The sequence below is a fragment of the Cavia porcellus genome, unplaced genomic scaffold (assembly GCF_034190915.1).
Source record: "Cavia porcellus strain 051 isolate PalLab524CR breed Dunkin Hartley unplaced genomic scaffold, mCavPor4.1 scaffold_30, whole genome shotgun sequence".
Lineage (NCBI taxonomy): Eukaryota > Metazoa > Chordata > Mammalia > Rodentia > Caviidae > Cavia > Cavia porcellus.
The window spans coordinates 45,856,196-45,880,242 of NW_026947513.1; the positions used below are offsets into that span (position 1 = coordinate 45,856,196).

The 24,047-nt window shown below is 44.9% G+C and overlaps 2 protein-coding genes and 1 non-coding gene across 4 annotated transcripts; 2 read left to right on the forward strand and 1 right to left on the reverse strand.

The window, feature by feature from the left end:
- Window positions 1-116: 116 nt before the first annotated feature.
- Grsf1 (G-rich RNA sequence binding factor 1) lies at window positions 117-16,390 on the reverse strand. Of its 2 annotated transcripts, XM_023564136.2 has the most exons (10): window positions 16,032-16,387; window positions 14,402-14,558; window positions 10,381-10,536; window positions 9,131-9,274; window positions 8,065-8,200; window positions 6,381-6,565; window positions 5,598-5,719; window positions 3,082-3,217; window positions 2,286-2,360; window positions 117-1,178 (listed from the first exon to the last, which is right to left on the reverse strand). In XM_023564136.2, the coding sequence occupies exons 1-9, from the start codon at window positions 16,353-16,355 to the stop codon at window positions 2,311-2,313; spliced, it is 1,410 nt and encodes a 469-aa protein (XP_023419904.2). In that variant the 5' UTR covers window positions 16,356-16,387; the 3' UTR covers window positions 117-1,178; window positions 2,286-2,310. The 2 variants fall into 2 exon arrangements, with proteins under 2 accessions (XP_023419904.2, XP_063096812.1); XM_063240742.1 differs by lacking the exon at window positions 3,082-3,217 and having other exon boundaries at window positions 16,032-16,390.
- On the forward strand, window positions 10,702-10,838 carry LOC111756121 (small nucleolar RNA SNORA2/SNORA34 family). Its single transcript, XR_002790611.1, has one exon. It is a non-coding gene; the product is annotated as a small nucleolar RNA SNORA2/SNORA34 family (small nucleolar RNA).
- LOC134474086 (uncharacterized) lies at window positions 16,354-23,912 on the forward strand. The gene is made up of 3 exons (XM_063240556.1): window positions 16,354-16,612; window positions 18,887-19,818; window positions 22,427-23,912. The coding sequence occupies exons 1-2, from the start codon at window positions 16,354-16,356 to the stop codon at window positions 19,609-19,611; spliced, it is 984 nt and encodes a 327-aa protein (XP_063096626.1). The 3' UTR covers window positions 19,612-19,818; window positions 22,427-23,912.
- The last annotated feature ends 135 nt before the right edge of the window (window positions 23,913-24,047 follow it).

Below are 24,047 nucleotides of genomic sequence, written 5' to 3' on the forward strand. Positions count from 1 at the left end.
CCATTTCCCTACCAGATGTCACCCATGCAAAATCAGCTAATTCAATGAGAAGAACTAGAATTGCATTCCCAGAAGAACCCTGAGAACAGGGATGAGGGAAAGAAGATAACCAGGACTTGAGCTCTGACACAGATGCACACAGTTAGTTTATTAGTAACTACATTTGGAAGCCAGCTGTCTCATCCAGCACTGACACAGCGAGCTGTTTAACAGAAAGCAGGGGGAACACCACAGTACACGGAGCACAGCTCACCATGGTCTTCACACGATCACGCAGTGACTGCTGTTTACCTAAGCCAGGCACTCTATTGGTTCTAAAATACAGGCTGGGCTAGCGCACTGCAGAAGTAAACAAAGGACTTGCATTTTCCTCCCACCTGATCTAAATCTGAGGGAAGCCATGAACATTCTTCCCACATGGTATCACTTTACATGGTATCACATTATGACACATGGTATCACTTTATAGTTCTGCCACTAACAAATACCCTTACCCAAAACCAGAACAAGTTAGGGTGAGGGGCTTGACTTTCCCATAACTGGACAGGCACTGATGCGAAAAGCTTTGCAAAGCTTAGAAGGCAAAACATTTCTAAAACATAAAACTGCCAAACTGTCTTACACTCATCTTCTGTTTTTTAAATTCCTACCCCTATCTAGGTACCGAATACAGCTAAAATTAAAAACTTTTTCCAAACCACACTGGTTTAAAAGTCTGAAATTCTTTCCTGCTTTGGTGAGTGATTAAAATACATCATTAATTTAATCCCTTAGAGGTTTTAAATCAGAGCTCTTAATTCATAGGCAAAAAATAAAAATCTTGAAAAGGCTATTTTCTAAATGGGAGAAAAATTTTAACAAATACTGCTGAATAAAAATATGTACTCTTTACATTGGGTAACATATCCTCTATGAAAAGAAACTGTTTATAACTATATAAAATAAAGACCATATTCTTTTAACCAGATCTTGAGCAGCTTAAGCAAAAATTATAATTTGTAGTTTATTTTATAATTCCAAACTGCATCTTCCTCTTTTTAATCAGTTCACTACAAACTTATCTTAGATGCAATTAACCAAAAACCTCAAAATTTTTTCTGTAGCAGCTGCTGCCAATAAACTGGAACTTGTTATCCCATGTCCAAGAAACATGTGCAAACAAAACACTTGTCTTCACCCTGAAACAAAAAAATGGAACATGGTTACTGAAAAAGGATTACACAACTGGTTACAAGTACCATTTGAAATTACAAATGCCGGGGGCTAGGGATTTAGCTCGGCGGCATAAGCGCCTGCCTTGCAAGGAGGCAGTCGTGAGTTCGATCCCTGGTAAGACGAAAAAGACAAAAAAAAAAAAAAAAAATTACAAATGCCAGCATTTTTTTCTGACTGATTACAGGCTGTCTGAGAATGAATCAATTTAAAGTGAGGAGAAGCAATTACTTATCAGTGGATATGGCCTGGTACGTAGACATAGTTCTAGAAGTAAGTGCAGAATACATTTTATAAGAATTGAACTAATCTAAGCATGTAACATCAAGGGATTTTATATCCTAAATAGTCCCACAACGTTCACAATAACAGAACACCCTCATGTTTTCAAAAGATTATCACAGAGAAGCATCTGTAAGAATACATCTCTACATGCAGAAAAATGACTGCAATAAAAATTGTACTTTATGAGGGAAAACAGATACTATGCAAATATGAAGCCATGTACTTCCTAAGACAAAAAAAATTATTTTCATAACATCATTTTGGGAAAAGCAAACAAAGGCAAGTTAACTGTGGATCAGTGGTGCACCCTGGTTTCAAAGCAGTACCCTTTCACACCCTGAAAACACCTTACGACTGGTATGTGTACACATCAGTAGAAAGGAAGGCGAAGGCAAGACTCACCTGCTGTGTGTCACGGCCAACAGCCACTAGAGGCAGCTACAGCTACTGGGGAAATGCGGCACAGGGGCTGGGAAGGGACACAGGGACATCACCTAAGGGCTCTATCATGATGCCAGAGTGAAGTCCTAGAATTTCCACTTCCATGCTGTGTCTCAGTGACCACTGCTTAAATATTTATTACAAAGAGAATCGCTGGGGAAGTAGCTCGGTGAGGACCACCTGCCTATCACACACAAGGCTCTAGGCTCAATCCCCAATACTGAAAATGAAACAAATGGCCCCCTACAAAGGAAACTGTTCCCACTATATTACCAGTTAGTGAGTCAGTGATTATTATCAACTGAAAATGATTTCTAGCTATACCTCTTACCTTATAATAAACTTACCATACTATCTGAAACCCCTGAAGTCTTATTTGCCTTCTGGACACGAGTTTAGGAACAGTTCAATATACCTATGGTCTGAAAATAATTATTTAAAAAAGATTAGTTTTTAGATAGCTGTAAAGGAGTCAAATGTTATGGTGCAACCCAAGAAGTCTGGGAGGCTGAGGCAAGAGGATCATAAGTTTGGGCCCCAGGGCTGGGGAATTAGCTCAGCGGCATAAGCACCTGCCTTGCAAGCAGGCGGTGGTGAGTTCAATCCCCAGTACCAATTAAAAAAAGACAACAAAAAAAAGAAAAACAAGTTTGGGCCCAGCCTGGGCACCTTAGGGGCTTAGCAAGACCTGCTTTGAAATAAATAATAAAGAGAAGGCTGAAGACAAAGCTCAGCACAAGCACCAGGAAAAAGATAGCTGATAAGGCGAAAATATACAGGACCCATTTTCCTCGACATCCAGACTCTGCCCTTCCCCCAGTTAAAAGCGAACATAAGCTGAGATGGAGGCAGACCCACACCCCAAGCTGACAGCCCCACGTCAAAGGCTGGCCTGGGCAGCTCCGCAGCCCTGTATCCACCCCTAGTGCCCCAGAGCAGCGTAAAACCAGGTGTGGTGGCACACGCCCATGGTCCCAGCCATCAGAGGCTGAGGCAGGAGGATCACTGAACCTCTTGAGTTTGATTGGCCCCAACAACGTAGCAAGATTCTCATTTCAAAAAATTTAAAACTGGAAAATGCAGTCACCATAGCACAAATTGTTTCTGACTATAGTGGTGGCATCACGTATAGACAGTACTTACGCACAAGGGACCGGTCCTTGAGCATTGCCGCCACTGCATCCTCGTGGCTTTCGAAGTGCGCATCGGCCTCACCTGTGGCCTTCCCGCTGGAGCTGTACTCCATAGTGATTCTCACTGGCTTCAGCGGCATGAAGAACTGCAGGACACCATGACCAAACGACCAAGCACCAGTCTGAGAGTGGCCCACTGGACTCCTTCACACCCTGCACTACACTTGACTATTCTGCTTTTTGGGGTGTCTCCTTAAAGTGAAACTGGTTACAGGTCTCCCATAAAACTTTAACTACAAACACAATCATTACACAAATGATTCTCACATTGTTGAACAAAACAGTAAAGATTTTTTTTTTTTTTTGAGACAAGCCCTCACTATAGTTCAGACTGGCCTGGAACTCACAGAGAGCCTCCAGCCTCAGCCTCCTGAGTGCTGGAACTACAGGTATGTGCTACCACACCTGGCAAAAATATTTTTTCAATCCTTAAAAGCTCATGTTTTCCCAGGCATGGTGATATATGTAATCCCAGGGCTCAAGACACTGAGGCAGGAGGATTATCAACTGAAAGCCAGCCCAGGCTACACAATAAGCTCAAGGCCAGCCTGGACTACATAGTGAGAGCTGCCTCGCAAAATACTGTGTTTCAATCAGATATGTACCTCATCAACCGAACTATCACACAGAGTGGATACTGCTCCAAACCAAGGAACAGAACATGGTGCTTTAATACTTATTTGCGCTGTAATACTTGTGTGTGAGACACAGTTCCTAGCCAGGGGTGGCACACACACCCCAATTAATACTGCCTACTTGGGAAGGTAAGGCAAAGGGACTGTCAAGTTCAAGGCCAGCCTGGTCGACTTAGAGAGACAACCTCCAAGTAAAATACACACACACACAGCTGAGGATGTGACTCCGAGGAAGAGTGCCCTGGACTCAATCCCCAATTCCTAACACCAAAAAAAAAAAAGGGAGAGAGAGAGAGAGAGAGAGAGAGAGAGAGAGCAAGCTGATCCCTGTTACTAGTGTTAGATTATTTGACATACTGATGACAAATCTGAGGCCTCACTAGTAACTGAAGACTAGGTTTGATCTACATTTCATATGTGTCCTCAAGTTCAGAAAGACCAAAGCTTTGTCTTATTGTTTTACTCATATAGTATATATTGTTTAAAAAAGTGTATTTTATATTCACTTTCCCAAAAGGCAGGGAATATTGCAAGAAAACTACATGGTAGCTGGCACAATGGCACACTCCTATCATTCCAGCACCTGGGAGGCTGAGGCAAGAGGATTGAGTGAGTTTGGGGCCAACCAGGGTTATACACCAAGATTCAGTCTCAAACAAAACAAAACAAAACAACTCAAATGGTACCTCCTGAGAACCCTGGGCACATCAGCCCCAGAGTCTTGGGTAGCACACACAGTGGCTTCACAATTCCAGTCAGGGCTTCTGAGTCCAGTGGTACAAAAGCAATTCAAACGTAGGAAAGACCACACTGAAGTCTGGTGGTTTTGAAACGAGTGCTATGTAGTAACACACTGAGACGCAGGCATGGCGGCAACCTGCAGCTCCAGCCGACCGCAGGACGAGGAAGGCCTCTAGCACTGCACAAGGCCTGATCCTAGGCTCCGCCAAGAGAGCCAGGTGATCAACACACTCTCGGCCTGCGCTGCAAGCCAAGGTCAGGAGCATCTGCTATACCTGCTCCCAGATACCTGGGTCTCAGTTTCCTTAACAAAACATTCAGTGAGTTAAACCAATTTATTAGGAAACCAAACTGTAATTACTAAATCTATCTCATATTAGTTGGCATCTATAAAATCCTCAAATCTTTTTTCTTTCAATGTAGTACAAACACACTCTTTTTTTTTTTTTTTTTTTTTTTTTTTGTCTTTTTATCAGTACTGGGGATCGAACTTACGACTGCCTGCTTCCAAGGCAAGCGCTTATGCCGCTGAGCTAAATCCCCAGCCCCAAAACCCAACTCTTTTTTAAAGAAGCATGGTTTCACCAAGAATGGTGGCACAAGCATGGTCTCACCAAGCATGGTGGCACATGCCTATAAATCCAGGACTCAGAAGATAGAGGCCAGAGGACCACTGGTGAATCTGAGGCCAGCCTGGGTTACATAAGCAAGTTCAAGATCAGCCTGAACTGCACAGTGAGATCTGGCCTCAAAGACATACATACATACATACATACATACATACATACATACATACATAAAGAGGCAGAGTCAGAGACCAAGACAGAGATGTGGTTTCACTACGTTGCCCAAGCTAACCCTAAACTCCTGATCTATAGGGACCTTCCTGCTTCAGCCTCTCATAAGCTGGGAATCCAGGCCTGTACCACCAGCCCAGCTATGTCACACTTTCAGCTACAGAAGAGGAAACAAGCTTTCCAACAAGGGACAGGACACCTGACTCAAGAAGTGTCCTTTCCCCTTCCCCTAATTAACACAAGTTCACCTTCAGAGCTTCCCTGACTGAGTCTGGGCGTCTTACTGCACGCACATTTATGATGTCCTGGGCATTGGCATGGAAAGGCAGCCCTCTCATGTGCACCACGTGTGGGGAGGGAGTGGCTCCAAAATCGACAGCTTCTGGAAGCTTCTCAGGCACCTCCTTTGGCTGTTCTGAGAGAGAGAGCAAGACAAGGCACAAACTCTTTAAAAGCCACTATGATCAAGTTCTGAAATACCAAAGTTACCATTTCTCCTGGAATTAGCCAAGGACTCCCAAAGCCAGAGTGTTGGAATGAAATGCCAGCTGCTTACCCGACACCAGTCACTGGTGCCTGAAACCACCGCCCAGCTAAGAACATCCCTTGGTAATAACACAGAGAAGGTAAAAGGATCATGAAAGAACCTCCAAAGCAGGAAGACTCGCTAGTTACAGTACTATAGAGAATGCATAAAACTGAGCTATCCAATGCAATGCATAAAAGGTACTTCAGTTCCTATGTACAAACACACATGCATGGTGACAGGATAACCCCAGGGTATACGTTTCAAAAGCATCTGCTAAATTTCAAAGACGTCAAAGGTTGCTTTGGGGTTAGGAATCAAATAATTAAATCCAGAGGCAAACAGAAATCCTTCCTAGAGTCACTATTCACTTCTCTTTACCCAAATCTTTCTCCACCTCAGTTTAAATGTTGTCATTTTACTTCCTTTCGTTACGTTTTTAGTACTCAGCTTTTGCTAGTCCACTAAATGGCTAAGTTAAAACAACCCTTCTGGCATATACTCAAAATACCTTCACAAGTTAACAGTTACAGCAGCAGCAGGACCTTACCTATTTCCTTCTCACTTTCAAAAGCCATCATGGGTCGAATATCCTCGTTTATTTCGTGTTCTTCAAAGACCACATCTGGCTCAGTCATATACTTGGCAGTAGGAGAAGATGCCATTTTCTTTGCCTTATGAGAGCCAATGTGTGTTCGGACTTCATTCCTTCTGCTTGGAAATATCTCTATGTATCTGTGAAACATGGGGCAAATAAACAGTAACGATGACTACTAGCCCATGCGAAAGCAGTCTCAACAGTAGATTTTGATCTCTTTACCAAGCTAGTGCTTGAGTCATGCAAATCATGATCAACGTCTAAGAACAACTGCACACACAGGAAAGGAAGTGGGAAAGCCTGTGCTCACGGGGCCCTGCTCCAGAAAGGGAAGGCTCCGAGGACCCAGGCCTCCAACAGCCAACAGTTACCAAAGCCCAAGCCTAACCTGAGCTGCTCTCTGCTTCCCTGCTTCAAGATGTGATTCTTCTCACATAGCCCTTCTGGACGGGTTCCCCAAGACCTGGCCCTGTTGGTGGACTCTCAGCATCTGGCATTAACCTCTTTTCTATATAAAGTTTGCCTGCCTCAAGTATTTGCTACAGTCATGAAAAGCAGATAAATACAAAGGCTGATTTTCTTCTCAATCCTTGATGCCTTATAATGACAAGTAACAGTCACTTCTGTGGGAGACATTAAAGACGACAGTGTCAGACTACCTCCCGAGAAGAACTTCACCAAGACCAAGGAAATTCCAGAACAAAGTACAAACTCTGACCATCACCGTGACAGTGAGACTCTCTCCCAAAACAAGCTCTTAAATCGAGCTGTGAAAACCAACTGTACTCACAAAACCTAAAAAGGTTACAAGCAGAGGTACATGTATAGGCCAGGGCGTGGTGTCGGCCAAGCACGCGGTCCCCAGAACCGCAAAGAACACGGCTCCAGCACGTCTTTAAGACCTCTGAGGGGCTAGGGATTTAGCTCATCAGCTTAAGCGCCTGCCTTGCAAGTGCACAGTCATGAGTTCGATCCCTGGTACCAAAAAAAAAAGAAGACCTCTGAACCAACTGCGTGGGATATCCTAAAACACACGAGCCTTCAAGTGGCTTTCATCTTTAACCACAGGGAACTAAGTAAAAAGGCCAGAAAGCAAAAAATAATCACATAAAATCTGACTTTTTACTATTCCTCCAAAACTGAAATGAAAACATACACTGTGATGTGCACCCTGGTGTCACACAAATGTGAGAGCAGACAAGCAGCTGATTTTTCCTCTGGTGCCACACGGAGCTCGGAGTGAAGTACTTGCTGCCAGTAGTAACACCTAACCTGGGCTTCAGCCCCCAAAACAAATCCAACCAGACGTGGCCCATCCACCTGCAATCCCAGCAACCCAAAAGTGGGAGGAAGGAGATCAAAAGCTCAAGGCCTGCCTTGAGCTACACAGTGAGTTCAAGGCCAGTCTCAAAAAAAAAAAAGAGATACATACTGAAAAAAGAGAAAAAAATCAGAACAAATGTCAAACTAAGTGATGGGTGTTCATTCCATGGCTACCAGAGGACTGAACCACTGGGCTCCTTTCAGTCCGTCTGCATCTTCTGCATCTGGATAACCTCAGCAGTCACAGCACAATGCACTATTCATCATCACCACCCGATGCGCAAAACTTCCGCACCAGGACTGCCTCACTCACCTGTTCCCAATTTCCTCCCTGTGTTTCAGCAGGGCCTGGCTGGCCATCTCTGGCTCTTCAAACTGTACATAGGCTTCCCCTGTTTTTCTTCGTCCCCTGTAGTCCATCACAAAAGTGATGTCTACTATATTCAGTCCTAGAACACAAGAAAATTACTACAGATTAGTTCTGCTACCAAAACTTCTTTATCCTCAGAATTAACGCATCTACTATACACTAACAAAATCTGCAAGGTATACTGCCAATCCCAAAGCTAGGCAATACTGAATAAGAAATTACTACATAGCTAGACACTCGCATACCTACAGTTCCACAATGTTTAGTCCAAGTAGACCTAACACATACACCTCATCCCTAACTTTTTTCTTAACCATTATTTGTATTCTAAGAGACAACAAAGATTTTGACTAAGACACTAATAGTATATGAGTTAGATATGCTTAAATCACATATATTGCCTTTGTCTTAGCCAATAATGGCCAGTTCTGAGAAGATAACAATGCACTATTTCTACTTATTTAGAAGACTACTTATTCAGAAGAAATATTAGATCATCTTTATTTTTTTTTAACAGTATTCTATAGTTTTCACTATATAAGTCTTACACTATCTTTTGTTAACTTCTTTTTTGTGTCACATCCTTTTTCATTAGTGCATACTGGTTATACAGCTTAATGGCCCTCATTAGGTAGACTCCTACATACACTTCACAACTGGTACTTTGATCATCCCAACCCCCACGTTTCACATTCAGGGGGAGGACTTCAATGAGTGTATTTTGACCATATCCGTCCTGCAAAGGGTTTTGAGAGAGGTCTCACCGCGCAATTCAGGGTGGTTTCACTCCCGCCTCAGCCTCCCAAGTGCTGGGATTACAAGCGTGAGCCACCACACAAAAGTATCTTGTTCAGTAGTAAAATGAAGACTTATGAAATTATTCAGCAGTGTGACATAACCCAAAGATCTGCTAAGTGGTCAAACACGTCTAAGACACAAAAAGACAACAGGGAAAGAGGTAACCATGGAAGGAGAGATAGGCCCGCAACAGGATCCAATTGCTGAGCACCTGCGAAGAAGTCTATGATGTCCTTCTCATTGCAGCTGTACGGAAGTCCCCGCAGTCGAACCACACCATCGCTGACTGGCAGGGAGGACTTGACCTGCAGGTTCTTCATTAAGGCATCCACATCTTCATTGTTTATCTCATACACTGCAAGGGAAAGTCATAAGGATACATAGTGCACCTGACGAAGGAAACCATTAAAGTCAGGTCAGTCAGTTAGCCCTGAGCCACTCTCTTCTCCGCATTCAACTGTAAAGGCCACACACCTAGCCCAAGTTTCTTTTCTTTTCTTTTTTTTTTTTAAATCGGTACCGGGGATCGAACTCACGACCACCTGCTTGCAAGGCAGGTTCTTATGCCACTGAGCTAAATCCCCAGCCCCTAGCCCAAGTTTCTCAACCAAAGGGTCCCGAAATAGGGAAAGCATGGCAGCCACTTCTTTTCCTCCCTTCAACCACAAATAACACCCCAACCTCTGGAGCACCCAGGCTTCTGCTTAGAAGGGCACACAGAGGTCTGACGTCAGACAGCAACAGTGGTACCACCGCGAAGCAGCATCGCCTGACCCTGGGACACTGGAAGTCTGTGTGATCCATCTTCATCTTCTCCCTGCAGCCATCCCATGATCTTCAACATGCCGAGCTACCTACTGTTGTGCACTTGGCAGTTTCTTTACTGACCCTACACAAGGCCCTGGACTATGTCTGGCCCACTCAAACATTACCACCTTATGAGTTTTCCAAAAATTCAAACACTAGACTTGTCCTGAATGCACTTCTCAAGAAAATCACACGGGGGCTGGGGATTTAGCTCAGCGGCATAAGCGCCTGCCTTGCAAGCAGGCAGTCGTGAGTTCGATCCCTGGTACCGATAAAAATGAAAAAGACCAAAAAAAAAAAAGAAAATCATACGGAACATCTATTAAGTATTTATTATGTGCCACACACAGCTCATCCTTAAAACTTCAAAATAAACCTGACCAGAAGCCTCATTTCAGAGACAGGAAGCTCAGATTAGCTATGCACTTCATTTTCACAGCTGTAAAACAATATTTTCATAATACTTATCGACTTTACTACTGTCAAAGCTCAAATAAAGGGCTGGGGATTTATTTAGCTCAGTGGCACAACTGCCTGCCTGGCAGGCGTGAGGTCATGAGTTTGATCCCCAGTACAAAAAAAAAAAAAAAAAAACTCAAACAAAAACTTCCTGAGAAACACTCCCCCAAAGGCGCAGCCCGCCGCCTGGCTCACCTTCCACATAGCGCGGGCCCATGTACATGCGGTGTTTCTCCAGGGCCTTCTGCACGTCCTGTTCCGACTCCATCTCAACCAAGGCATCGCCCCTGCGCTTCCCATCTCTATTCAAGAGAAAATGGATCCCATGCTCACTGTTGCGGATTCTGCAGTCTAAAAGTATATGAGAAGTCCGTTAAAACCAGACTCCGAGCTAAGCCCGCTGCACAAGTCACTCAGTGCAGCTTCCCAGCCACCAAGCAGGAGCTGACCGCTGTCATGGTCCTCGCATAAACCCTTGTCACCTTGTGCAGGGGTGCTATCTAAATCGCCCCAAGCCTGGCCCTGAGTCAAGGCCCGCAGCTTCCTGTTGCTGTTGGCTTCAAGCAGCTGCCTAAAGAGATGTCTTTCTAGGGTCTGTTGGCCATTTCAGAACTTGGGCAGTGAAATGGTCAATTCATTAGAAAGAAACAGCTTAAAGCAACCCCCCCAAACACACAACTGAGAGCGGCTATGAGTGTGGTAGGCTGCAGTGGCCCAGGGCAGGAGCCACCGGTGTTTACTGGGACTCTGGGACCTGAAGTGTTGGGAAACCAAGTAACCCCTCCCCATCTGCCTGTTATGTTTTGTTGAACTTCAATATACATGAAAGTATGGATAGCTATTTTGAAGAGAATGAGAGACTCTATGAGCCTCTATTGTCTGGTTTTGAAGACCTAAATCACGTTCCTCATTCTGTTCGGATTAGTTTTATACTACATTGTTTTGTATGAATTCTCTGTATGTGAAGACATGGACAACTATTTGGAAGAAAACAAGAGACAATATGATAGACAGTGAAGATATCAGGTCGTCTAGCTTTGAAATTTGTATCTCTTACATTGCTTTCTTATGTCCTATTTTGTTCTGTTTTGTTGTTTAATTTTATTCTCTTTAAAATAAAAATAAATAAATAAATAAATCGCCCCAAGCAGTCAACAGAGGCAAACTTCAGCACAACAGCTACAAGCACCTGAGCACTTGGGATTGGTACATGGCCCAGAATGTAGGCTCACCACACCTGGCTCAGTAGACCCCAGTGGGGTGGAGGTAATGATTCAGGCAGGGCAGGGGCAACTCAGATGCACCTGTCCATTGCAACATTGCTACAGCCAGCCTGGAGTCACTTAAGAGATTAAAATGTGGTTAGCGTTATACATGAGCACACTCCTTTAAAGCAGTATTCATAAAGTATCTCCTGAACATGGCACACACCTACAATCCCAGCAATGAGGCAGGCTGAGGCAGGGGATCACAAGTTTCAGTACTGCCCTGTGTCAAAACAAAAAATAAAGAGGTTTGGGGATATAGCTATATAGCTCAGTGGTAGAGTATTTGCCTTGCATGCAAGTGGCCCTGGGTTCAAACCCCAACATCACACACACACACAAAAAAAACCTATGAAAATTATGGAGTCAGATGCGGTGACACAGGCCTGTAATCCCAGCACTCAAGAGGCTGAGGTAGGAGGTTTGCCATGAGTTTAGAGGACAGCCTGGTCTAAATAAGTGAGTTCAAGGCCAGTCTGAACTAGAGAGTTCAAAAAAATTATAAATAAATAAACGAAAGAAAGAGAAATGAAATGAAATTTGGGTAACTTAGGAAGACTCCACCTCAAAACAAAACAGGAGAGGGAATGTAACTCAATGGTATTGTACTTGTCTACCATGCATGAGGTCCTGGGTTGAAGCCCTAATACCATAAAAAAAAATGATAATTTTTCTACAGTAATTTCATTTCCCACTTTGATTATCAAGGAAAAACATCTGTGCAGTGCTTATTCCTTCTGTTTGTTCGGTTTGGTTTTTTGAGACTGAGTCCTGCTATGTAGTTCGGGCAAACCTTGAACTCACTATGTAGCCCAGCCCAGCTTCCACCACACATGCATTCATTCAGAGCCTCAACCTTAGTCTGTAGCCAGGCTAGCCTCCAATTCATGACCTCCTGCCTGGCTCATAAATGCTAAGACTACAGCTGTATAACACACATGGCTATTCTACATTTTAAGAGGAAATCATCTAAAAGCCTCAAGAGGAAAATTTTTAAATCACAGTCTAATATAAAAAATAAAAATTTTGTGGTTGTTAAAAAAATCACCCTCAACCACATATTTCTCTTCTTTAATATTTTCATCTTTTTTGCTTTACTTCTTTTTTGGCGGGGGGTAGGGGTGTACCAGGGATGGAACTCACGACCTTGTGCTTGCCAAGCAGGCGCTTATGCCACTGAGATAAATCTCCTCAACCCCACATTTCTAACCAATAGGTTTGGCTTTTTATTATACACTTTTTTTTGCAGTACACGTGACTGTGCCCAGGGCTTAGGCACTAAGCAACATCTCCAGCCCTTTATTGATTATTCTGAGACTGAATCTTGTTACGCTGCCCAGGTTGGGCTCAAACTTTCCATCCTCCTGCCTCAGTGTCCTAGACTGCTGGGATTATGGGCACTGTGCCACCAGGCCTGGCTTGTTATGTACACACTGAAACACCTGAAAAAATTGGTTGCATACCACATTACTTTTATTGCATTTAAAGCCTTTTTTTTTTTTTTTTTTTTTTTTTTTGAGAGAAGGTCTTGTTACAGGGTCTGGGGTAGCCTTAAATTCCAACAATTCTCCTGTCTCAGCCTCCTAAGAGCTGGGATTACAAGCCTGTGCCTACCATACCTGGTTCCATTCAAGGTCTTTAAATCTGGTAGAAGGTTGTGGGGCATGGTGGCACAAGCATGTGATCTGTCTACTCTGGAAGGCTCAAAACTGAAATTACAAATTCAAGTCCCATCTTAGGGACTTGAATCTTTTTCGTAAGACCCTGTCTCAAAACAAAAATAAAAACGACTAGAGATGTAATTTAGTGCAAAGGCCCTGGGTTAAATTCCCAGCATCACTACACAAACAAACAAAAAAATCTGGTGCATATCACCAATGTACCCAGGGTATCACTTTGTAGAATCTCTAATGACACAGAGTGAGACAGTTCCCAGCCATCAAAAAAGGGCATCCCCAGTACAGTTGTCTCAAATATCTTTTAGTCAAACAAAATTACACACTTAAACTAGGCACGGTGGTACACACCTATAATACACATGGCTATTCTACATTTTAAGAGGAAATCATCTATACTCTGTACTCTGAGAGGCTGAAGCAGGAGGATCATGAATTTGAGTCCAGCCTAGGTATTAATAACTTAGCAAGATACTACTTCAAAATAAAACACTTTTTTTTTTTTTAATTTTTTGAGACAGGGTCTCTCTATGCAGTTCAGGCTGGCTGTGAGCTCACTTTGTAGTCAAGACTGGTCTGAAACTCGAAAGATTCTCCTCCCTCAGCCTCCTGAGTGCTGGGATTACAGACGTGAGCCACCACACCCAGCAAAACACTTTTTTTTTTAAAGGTTTGCAAACCAGCGCTGGGGATTTAGCTCAGTGGCATAAGCGCCTGCTTTGCAATCTCGCAGTCGTGACTTTGATCCCTGGTACTGTTTAAAAAAAAGGTTTGCAAACCAGGAATAGTGGTCCACACCTGTAATCCTAGTACTAGGGAGGCTGATGCAGGATGATGGCTGTGAGTACACAGCCAGTCTGGACTACATACAGAGTTCAGAGCTACACAGCGAGACCCTGTCTCAGAAAAACTAAAGAGGTTTACAGACTTACAGACCTATCTACGTAGGAGAACTCTAGGTTCAAGCCCCAGCACTAAAAAAGAAAACATTACCTACTTATAACATAAAAACTGATCATAGGGGTTGGAGAGTTAGTTCAGCGGCATAAGCACCTGCCTTGTAAGCAGATGGTAGTGAGTTCAATCCCTGGTACTGATAAAAAAAAAATAATAATAAATAAATAAAAACTGGTCATAGTGGAATGGGCCTGTGGTCCTAGCCCTCAGGAGCTGGAGGCAGGAGGATCACTGAGCTAAAGAGTTCAAAAACAGCCCTGGCAAACACAGCAAGACCTTACCTAATAAATAAAGACAGAGAGAAAGAAAGAGACATACCTGAGAAAAAGTTTAGTACGTCTTCTACAGTACATGACCAGGGCAGCCCTTGAGCACGAATGAGATACACATCATCCACTTCCTCTCCTAACTTGGGTGAGGCCAATTCATACTCCTGAAGTGATGGGAGGTCTTCCAGGTAGGTGGTTCTGGACTCCTTTCGAGAGACATGAGGAACTTTAAAAATACTTCTCTGGCAACTTACTTAGAAAACAAATGCTCTACATGTTAGAACTATTTCAAAGGAAAAAAAAAACTGCACAAATCCAACTCATCCTATTTTAGCTTTAACTGTACAACCTAAACCAGTAAGCAAGTGTATCACCGTGGTTTGGAAGGTCATAAACTATATTGAGGACTTATTCATCAGGCCTAAAATTGTACCTAATAATAGTGATTTAATTAGGTCAAAAAGAAGGATCCCTTCAATGGGACATTTAAAAGCCCCCTGCACACTGTGCTCCGTATGAGACCTCACCTCAAAGAGCTCTCTACCTAGATGTACACAAGGCACGATTCTTTCTGAGTATTCATATCAAGACATAGTGTTGCAGGAATGCAGAACAGTGATAACGGAAAAAAGCATCGGGCCTGGTGGGCACAGGAAGGCCAGGACACTCCAGTCTGAAGTGAGGAATAAAGTGGGACGGGAAGGGCACACCTGAAAACCCGCAAAGAATGCACATAAACTGCTGGGTAGAAACAGGTGCCAAAGACCCTGGAGCAGAAGGCCTTGAATGCTGGCTCAACAAAAATCCCTTCCCTGCACAGGCAAAACGAAATTTAAGAAACACTGAAAGACACTGAGCCCCTGAGCCGTGGGTAAATCAGCAAGACAACAGGAGGCCTTGGAACGATTTAACTGTCAGGGCAACAGAGCAGAGGCGGATGGCTGAAAGCAACAGAACCTTACAGCTCTACCTCCAGGATACTACTTTATAATTTAAACGAAGGCAGACTGCAGTAAGAATCCAACACTACAACCAAGATAACAAAGGTTTAAGATTTGTGATCAGAGGGGTGGACGCCTATAACCCTTCCAGCACTGTGAAAGGCTGAGGCAGAAGGATGTAAAAGTTCAAGCCCACCGTGTCTCAAACAACAAAAAAGGGCTGGGGCTGTAACTAGGTGTGAAGAAGGTGGGTGCAACCCTCAAATTACCCAGCCCCGGAACAACTTGCAATCTGCCGCGTGCTAAGGCAAATGCGTTTCCATAAAAACTTTGTCTAAGGTGAAGGAGCCATTGGTAAACGTAAGCAAAGCGGCTCACACAAGGTAACACGCCAAAGATTTTACCACTGCAGTCATTTCACAGGAGGAAACGTTTTGTACAACTGGCTCACGAAGATGGGTTGCTGTCGGTGTTTTAGGGCAACTTTTCCAGCCTCCTCGAATCCCGTCGGCACCGCCGGCTTTTAGGAAGGGCGGCGGCGCCGGGCCCGAGACCGCGAGAGGCTCGGCCTCACAGACGGGCGCGCTCCCGCCCCAAGCCTGACCCTGCGCTGCCGGCCCGGCCAGGCTCCGCCCGACCCGGCCCCGCACGACGGAACCGCGCGCCCGGGACCGCGCCGCGGCGGACCTGTCACACTGCATGACCTTCACGGGTCGCGCTCCCGCCCAAGGCCCGTACCTGGCTGTAGCCCCGCGCCGGGCCCGCGGCGGCCGCCAGCGACTGCGGCAGCAGCGGGGCACGCAGGGCCGGGTGGCAGGCGGCGGCGGCGGCTGGCGCGGGTCCCGCCAGCCTCCTGGCGCGCGCGGGCCCGGAATGCAGGCCGCGCGTCTGCGCCGCGGCGCCCAGAAGCAGCAGCAGGCGGCGGCGGCCCGACACGCCCGCGGGGAAGGGACCAGCGGCCGAGGCCAGGGGCAGGCAGGCGGCGCCCGTGCTCCGGCAGCTGCTGCAGTTACAACCGCAGCCTCGAAGCAGCGCCCCGAGGACCCAGCGCGTCCCTGCCATGGACTCCGGCGGCGTTGGCGTAGGCGGCGGGCTGCGCGTGCGCGGGGGAGCGGCGTCCGGGCCCGGACGAGGAGAAGGCACTGCACATGCGCCGCGGCGTCGGGGGCGGGGCGAGGGAGCGCCACTCAGGGGGCGGTGGAGGGGAGCTCCTCACAGCGGTCCGGGGAGCTCGTGCACCTGCCTTTTGATTGTGGAAATTTTAAATGTGGCAAAGCACAGTGAGCATCTAGAACTAAAGAAACGAGAATCTTTTCATTGTGAGTTTGCGGAGGATGTTTCAATGTATGTCTGTTGTTGCGTGAACATCCATCCCCCTCAAGTAGTCAGCAGTGTTGGACTGTAAGTGATTCCAAAATCAACTATGTCATCCTGTTTTGCATCCCACAGAAAGCACCACAGGGATATCAGTTGCTTTCTTGTCTTTCTATACTCTCCTCAGATTGTTCAGCTTTGAAAATTAACCACACCCCCAAAATAACAAAGAACTGGGGATGCAGCTCAATGCCCAGGCTCTGGGTTTGAGCCGCAGTACCGAAGTCAGGCTGGTGGGCCAGGCAGGCCTGAATAGCAGATGGTGATTACATAGCACAGTTTGTGCACGTGCTAGGGTTTCTGCTGCTTCTGCATTGCCCTTGTTTTCTTTTTACAGGCATGGTCCATAGAGTACAAATTAGAACAGGTTAGACCCTTAACTGTATGGAAAGACAACTCAGTAGTTTATACTGGAAATAACACCTTAAGCATTCAAATGAAAAGTATTTATTTTTGACTAGGGTAAATTGCGAGACTATGAAGATAAAAAGAAACTTTGAACAGTTATTCATTCATCTAGCACATTTTAAGTGCACTTTTTTTTATCCTTGGTACCAAGCATTTGAGGATGTAGGCTTACAGAGTATGAAAGTGATGTTTAGATAGATGTCTGCCTCGGTTTATGGGAGAATAATCAGTTACATAAATGCAAACTGATGGCTGGTGGAATATTATCAGGCTTGAACAACTGGAACTGAAGCCGGGACTGGTGCCTGCCAGTCCCAGCACTCAGGAAGCCAGAGGATTGAGAGCTGGAGACCAATCCAGTCTCAGGAGGAAGGGAAAGGGAGGAGGAGAAAGAATTTAATACTTTCTAAGTACAGTGGCAAATGCTTCTAATCTCAGCTACTCAAGAGGCGGAGGCAAGAGGATTGCAAGTCCAAGGCCAGTCTAGGCATTTAAGCAAAGCTTTGTTTCAAAATTAAAATGCTTTTTGCAGTACTGAGAACTGAAGCCAGGTCCTTTACACTGAGCTACCGCCCCAGCCCTTTTTAAATTTTGAGAAAGAGTCTCACCTAGTCACTCAGCTTTCCAGGGATTATAAGAATGGGCTGCTACACACAGCAAAAAATTTTTTAAAAGCTCCAGGATAGGGGCTGGGGATTTAGCTCAGCAGCATAAGCACCTGCCTTGTAAGCAGGCAGTCGTGAGTTCGGTCCCTGGTAACGATAAAAAGGAAAAAGACAAAAAAAAAAAGCTTCAGGATTCAATAGCTACAGTCCTACAAAATGTATATTGTGTGTATATATACACATATATAAAATTTTCATTGCTTTTATATATAAAAGAAATTTTAGAATAAAAATTGTAGTCAAGATATTACAAACCTAAATGATTATAATTAGCCCTCAAGTGCTAATTGCAGAAATGAAAAAATTCTCAGACAAATATATGTCGAGGGCTTTTGTTTTTTGTTTTGTTTGTTTTTTGAGGGACTGTTTTTCACTCAAATGATGGCAATGGAGGCAAAGAAAAAAAGGATTTGGAAAATTGTCTTTCTGGGTAACTGACATCAACACGACTTGAGGACTGACATAGGAGTTGGTATTCTCTATTGTTTTTTGTCACTGCATTTGGAAATGTGCAGAGGGAGGTGACTTCTTATCCTCAAAAAAGTTGGAAACAAGGTTAAATTCAGAGTGAAATTCACCATGTGTTAAGCCAATGAAGTTTGACTGCAGGCTCTTCATTCAGTATAGACGAAGCTGCTGATTTGGGTGAAATTGCCTACAACCAAGTTCAAAATAAGAGAGAGAAAAACCCTGTGAAGAAAATGCACCTAAAAGAACAGAAGCGGACACAGTGGTCCATTCCTGCAAATCCCAGCCCTGAGAGAGGCTGAGACAGGAGGACTGCAAGTTCCATCCCACCTGGTGGATGGACAACTTACAGACTGTCTCAAAACTATGTGAGAGGCTGGAGCTGGGAGCATATTGTAGAGCCCCCATGGTTCAACCCCCAGTATCACAAAGACTGAAAGGGATGAGCGAAAAGTCAGAGAAGCCAACAGTACTCTTTCTGGAGAGAGATGGGGGAAACGGGGGGGGGGAGCGACAGAGAGAGAGACAGAGGGAGGGTGACAGAGACAGACAGACAGACAAATCCGGTCACGGACGTGGCTCAAGGGTGGAACTATTTTCCTGGCCTTGCTGTGCTCTGGCTTCAGTCCCCAGCGCCGTGCAGAGAAGGTGCCCACTAAATGCACCCTCACGGTCCAGGTGAGGGAAGAACAGTCCGGACGCAGCCGGGGAAGGGGTCAGAGCCCCGTCCGCGTGACTGGAAGCCGGAGAAGAACCAGGACGAAGCAGAGGTGAAGAGCCGAAGGTGGAAGCGCAGAAAAGAGTGCCAGTTTTATGAACAGAAAAAGGGGTATGCCAATGCAGGGAGCTTAGGTCAAAAGGCTAAGACGTGTGAGGGTCTCGTGGGGAGCACTGGGTTGGTCAGAGCCGGGAGCAGAGCAAGGCCGAGCTGCCGGCACGCGGCGCCCCGCAAGGTGGCGGAGGACGGCGCAGGGGGCGGGCCTCAGCCTTCCGGCCGGCCGCTCCTAAGACTGCGCGGGGAAGCGCTGCCCCCGGCGAGGCGGTTAGAGCCGCACTGCCCTGCGGCGCACTTGACTGCGAGGTGGGGATGGCGCTGGAAAGGAGTAACCGCTCTGATGGCTGCGAAACCAGCCGCGGAGCTCATTTTATTTTCCGTGCCTGTAAAACGACCACGCCTTTCCTCTGATATGCAGCAAGCGGGATTCCTCTCAAAGGCTCCCCCCTACGCTATTTTTTTGCATTTGAAACAAAGTACAGAGCAGGGACCCGGGATGTCAACAAGCCAGGGGTGGCGCAAAGGCAAGGGAATGGAAGTTCTGAGCCGACGGGGGAGGGCGCGCAATCGTGTGAGCTGCGATGAAGGTGCTATCCATCTTCAGAGATTAAAGGAAGAGGTTTATTGAGTGGAGTAGATGCGAGAGTGCTTGGGCCCGGAGGATGCCGGTTCTTTCCGAGGAGAGACAAAACGCGCATTTTATCACCGCCATCGCGGGCGGTTCGGTGCCAGGCAGAAAAACTGCCCCGCGAGGGCGCGCACCGAGCCGGGTAGGCGCTAGGGTCGCGGTTGCTGCTTCGATGAGCTTTATCAGCTGGCCTCGTCTAGTTAGCAGGTACATGCTAATAACTTTTATGTCTGTCCCATGGAGTCCTTCTGCAGAAGAATAGAAATGAATGCAACTCCAAACACCACAACTCCTGCGCGTGTAAAAATAGATGGGGCGGTTAAGTAAAATGTCCAGTCAAGAAACATACTTTGAACAAAAACAAAAGGCGTTTTTATTTTTTTTTGTTTTGTTTTGTTTTTTTTGCGTTGGGGCTACAATCCAGGAGCACTCTACCATGTAGAGCACCCCAGCCCTGCTTACTTTTTATTTTGAGCAGAGTGGCTAGCCTCAAGCTTGCCAAGCCTCTGTCAGCCTCCCCAGTCTAGGATTACAGGGATGCACCACAGCACTCAGGTGAAAGCGATATTTTGTCTTAGATCACCTTCATTTCTTTGGGTTTTGCTGTTGAAGTCTCATGTTGCTCAGGCAGAGCTCAAAGGGCCCTCCTGTCTCAGCCTCCTAAGTAGCAGGCATTACAGCTGCATGCCATTGCAATTGGTTAAAGGTTGCTTTAAAATAATAGCAGTTTTCCTCATAGCTAGTGTTTAAAAATGAACTAGGTTGGAAATGTAAACTGCATTTTGGAAGGAATTATAACAATCCAGCATCAACAGGATCATTATAAGAGCCAGTTTATTCCAGAGAGGTGAGCCTGCAGCAGGACGGAATTCTGTGCTGTGGAGTCAGTTGCTGCCCTGCCTGAGGCTCAGGCTGAGGCCTTTAGGAAGTGAGGTAATGGGTTGTGGGCATCTGCCAGCTGTTTTTACAAAGGTCGTGGGGCTGCAGTGGGTTCTGCTATCCAGCTACTGAGTGGTTACACTAACTTCGTGGTCCTAGAAAGGCAAAAACTGGGGTGTGACCAGAACACATACCTGTCATTCCAGCAGTCTGGGAAGCTGAGACAGGAGGGTCACAAGTTCAAGCTCAGCCTGGGTAATTTAGTGATTTACTAAGACTCTACATAAGAACAAAAATTTTTTAAAGAGCTGGGGATGTAGTTTAGTGTGAAGGTCCTGGGTTCAGTCTCCACAGTAAATAAATAGAATTTCTAGTTAGACAAAAAGCAACAAATAGTGAAGAAAAAAAAAAAACCAATGGTAGGTTAGACACTGGAAAGGGCATTATTCTAATGACTAAAGAAATCTAGTTTTTAAAATAATACACACATTTTTATTAGCGCACATGTGCAGTGCATAATGTTCACACTCCTTTGTGAGGTCGGTCTGTGTGCACAGCGCATCTTAATTGCTGTTTTCATCCCTTTTCCTCTCCCCTCTGCCCGTCCACCTGTGTCTGGATCCCCTTGATTTGCCTGAAGTTGTAGGTTTCATTTATAATAATCGTTAACCAGAAAGTGCTAAAGTACAAATGTGACATCTCATTTATATTAAGGTTGTTTAAGCAAGCCCAGTACCATTAACACTTGTAGACTAGCATGGAAAATGATTCAAGTAGTATATGCCATTATGATTTCCTCCTCTGTATTGATACTACCTTCCAGTTTTGTTTTGAGGTTTTTTCCTCCAAACAAGACCTTGGCATGGTTGGAGTGCATTCCCCACCATGCCCGCAGGCTGCAGCCCCGCTCCCTGCCCTTGTGCTTGGGAGCTTGTCCTCTCCCTGTTCCAAAAGTCTAGGTCTCTCTCTATCAGAGTCCCTCCAGCAGCCTTACCCCAGGCCCTCCTGCTAGAGAGGCTCTTCCCCTTACAGGGGCTGCATTTCCATTCACTGTCATTTCTGCTGCCAACTGTGTCCGTGACCAGAGTCCAACATAGTGCTCTATAATGCCATGGAGTTAGACATTGTCCATTTTGGGGGTCATTAATTCCAGAAGTGTTTTTTATGTGCATTTTTTGTGCAAGCAACAAGTTCTCCTTACTGTCATGGTCCCCACTGGCTAGTACGAAAATGATACAAGGATCAGTTGCAGCACTGTGCAATGACTACTGTCATAATCTCTCTCTCTCTCTCTTTTTTTTTTTTTTTTTTTTTGTCTTTTTGAGACACGGTCTCTCTATGCAGTTCAGGCTGGCTTTGAGCTCACTTTGTAGCCTAGGCTGTTCCAGAATCTGCAGTGTCCTCCTGCCTCAGCCTGCCAAGTGCTGAGATCAGAGTCGTGTGTCACCAGGCCCAGCTTTGCTGTCACAGTCTAATTGGACTTCAAAAGAAGGTCTCTTCATCACTTTATGGAATGAAAAATGACAAATACTTGACTTCAGAGCTGCATGTCTTTTATGTATCAATAAAAATTTATTTATTTATTTTTCCGTACCAGGGATCAAACTCACGACCGCCTTCTTGCAAGGCAGGTGCTTATGCCACTGAGCTAAATCCCCAGCCCCCAATAAAAAATTATTTTTTAAAGTTTATTTATTTTCAGTTTTTTGAGACATACTCTCGATACATAGTATAGGCTGACCCTGAACTCACTGGGTAGCCCAGGCTGGCCTCAAATCCGTGGAGACACTCCCACCTCAGCGTTCTGAGTGCCAGGACACCAAGTGTGCTCAACCACATACAGAAATACAAATTAAAACAAAAAAATTTTACAGGGTTCATTGATTTGTATTATAGTAACATACTTTGATTCCTTTCTCATTGCCCCTGTTCACAGAGAGTTGTTTTTTATTGTCTGAACTGGGTCTCACGAAATGCCTGGATTGATGAAGACTGGCAGGATGAAGGGGGACCACTCTCAGACAGCAGCAATGGGTTCTATAAAACCCAAGAAGCATAAGAAGATCTGGACAATTCAAGCAACTACACATGGTTCTGTAGTGGAACTGTTAACCTAATGGGAATTTCAGAAAGTCTACTTGAGGTCAGTTCATTAAAAAAAAAAAAAAAACTTATGTAGGGGTTGGGGATTTAGCACAGCAGCATAAGCACCTGCCTGGCCAGTGTAAAGTCCTAAGTTTGATTGCCAGTACCAAAAAAAGAAACACTTTAAACAAAAAATCGTATGTATTCACTTTAAGGCACTAGAACTTCATTGTGAAGGTGAGATGATAGAAGAGATTTGGGGAAAAAAAAAGATTTTAAAAAGGGGGGAGATGGGGGTTTAGCTCAGTGGCACAAGTGCTTGCCTGGCAAGTGTAAGGTCATGAGTTTAATCCCCACTTCGAAAAAAAGATAAGAAAAAAGAAATAGATTCAACTCTGGCCTCAGTTTGGAGGAGGCACTGTAGAAAGATGAGATGGGAGATACTTAGCTGACTGATACAGTAACACAGAGACAAGAGCAAGGCCTGGAGCAGCAGTTTCAGAGGCGCCTGGGCTCTAGGGAAACCCAAGGCCAGAACGAAAGCAGCCAGATACGTCAAAAGGAAAGGCTTTAACTTTGTGAGACCCTATCGCAAAATAAAAAGTAAAAAGGACTGGGAACTCAGCTCCATGCAGAGGACCTGGGTTCTGTCCTTCACACCACAAAACAAGTATTTACCACCCACCCACGTCTGGGGATGTAGAGCACTTGGATGAGGTCTGCAACCATCCCCAGCACTACATTAAAAAACTATAATTAGTAATCTTCATTTATTGGGGGTCAGGGTTATATAAGGTGGCCTTGAGCTCACTATGTAGCTCAGGCTGGCCTCAAACTCAGGGTATTACTCCTGCCTCAGCTTCCTAAGTGCTGAGTGCTGGGATTACAGGGGTGTACTGCCACAGTGCCCAGGCTGTAATCAGTATGCTCTTAGAACGGGAATTGTAACCATTGCTTCAATTTTTAAGACATTGTAACTTTATGCTGTGGTTTGTATATTCCTAGACAACTTATTTCTTACCCCCAAATTGCTCTTATCTAGACACCTGCTGTCATCTTTTATTTTCTGCACCCTTAATATGTTTGTTGGAAAGTGTCTAGAACATTCTGAGGAAAAGTACAGCAAAATCCAAACTAGTAATTATTAGCAAGTATAATACTGATTTGAACTTAAAATACTTTTAGAAAGTATCCGCGAGGCTGGGATTTAGCTCAACGGCATAAGCACCCGCCTTGCAAGCATGCAGCTGTGAGTTCAATCCCTGGAACCAATTTTTTTAAAAAACAAACCATCTGAAGTCACAAATATATATATGTATCTCAATATTTTAATATATTTTCACACCTGTATACATTAGCAGTTCTGTTTTTAATCAATAAACAAAATTTCTTATAAAAGTGAGTGCTTTAATCCTCTTCCTCATAAACTGGGGAAATACATGACCAAAGCAAAATAATTGTTGTTATATCAG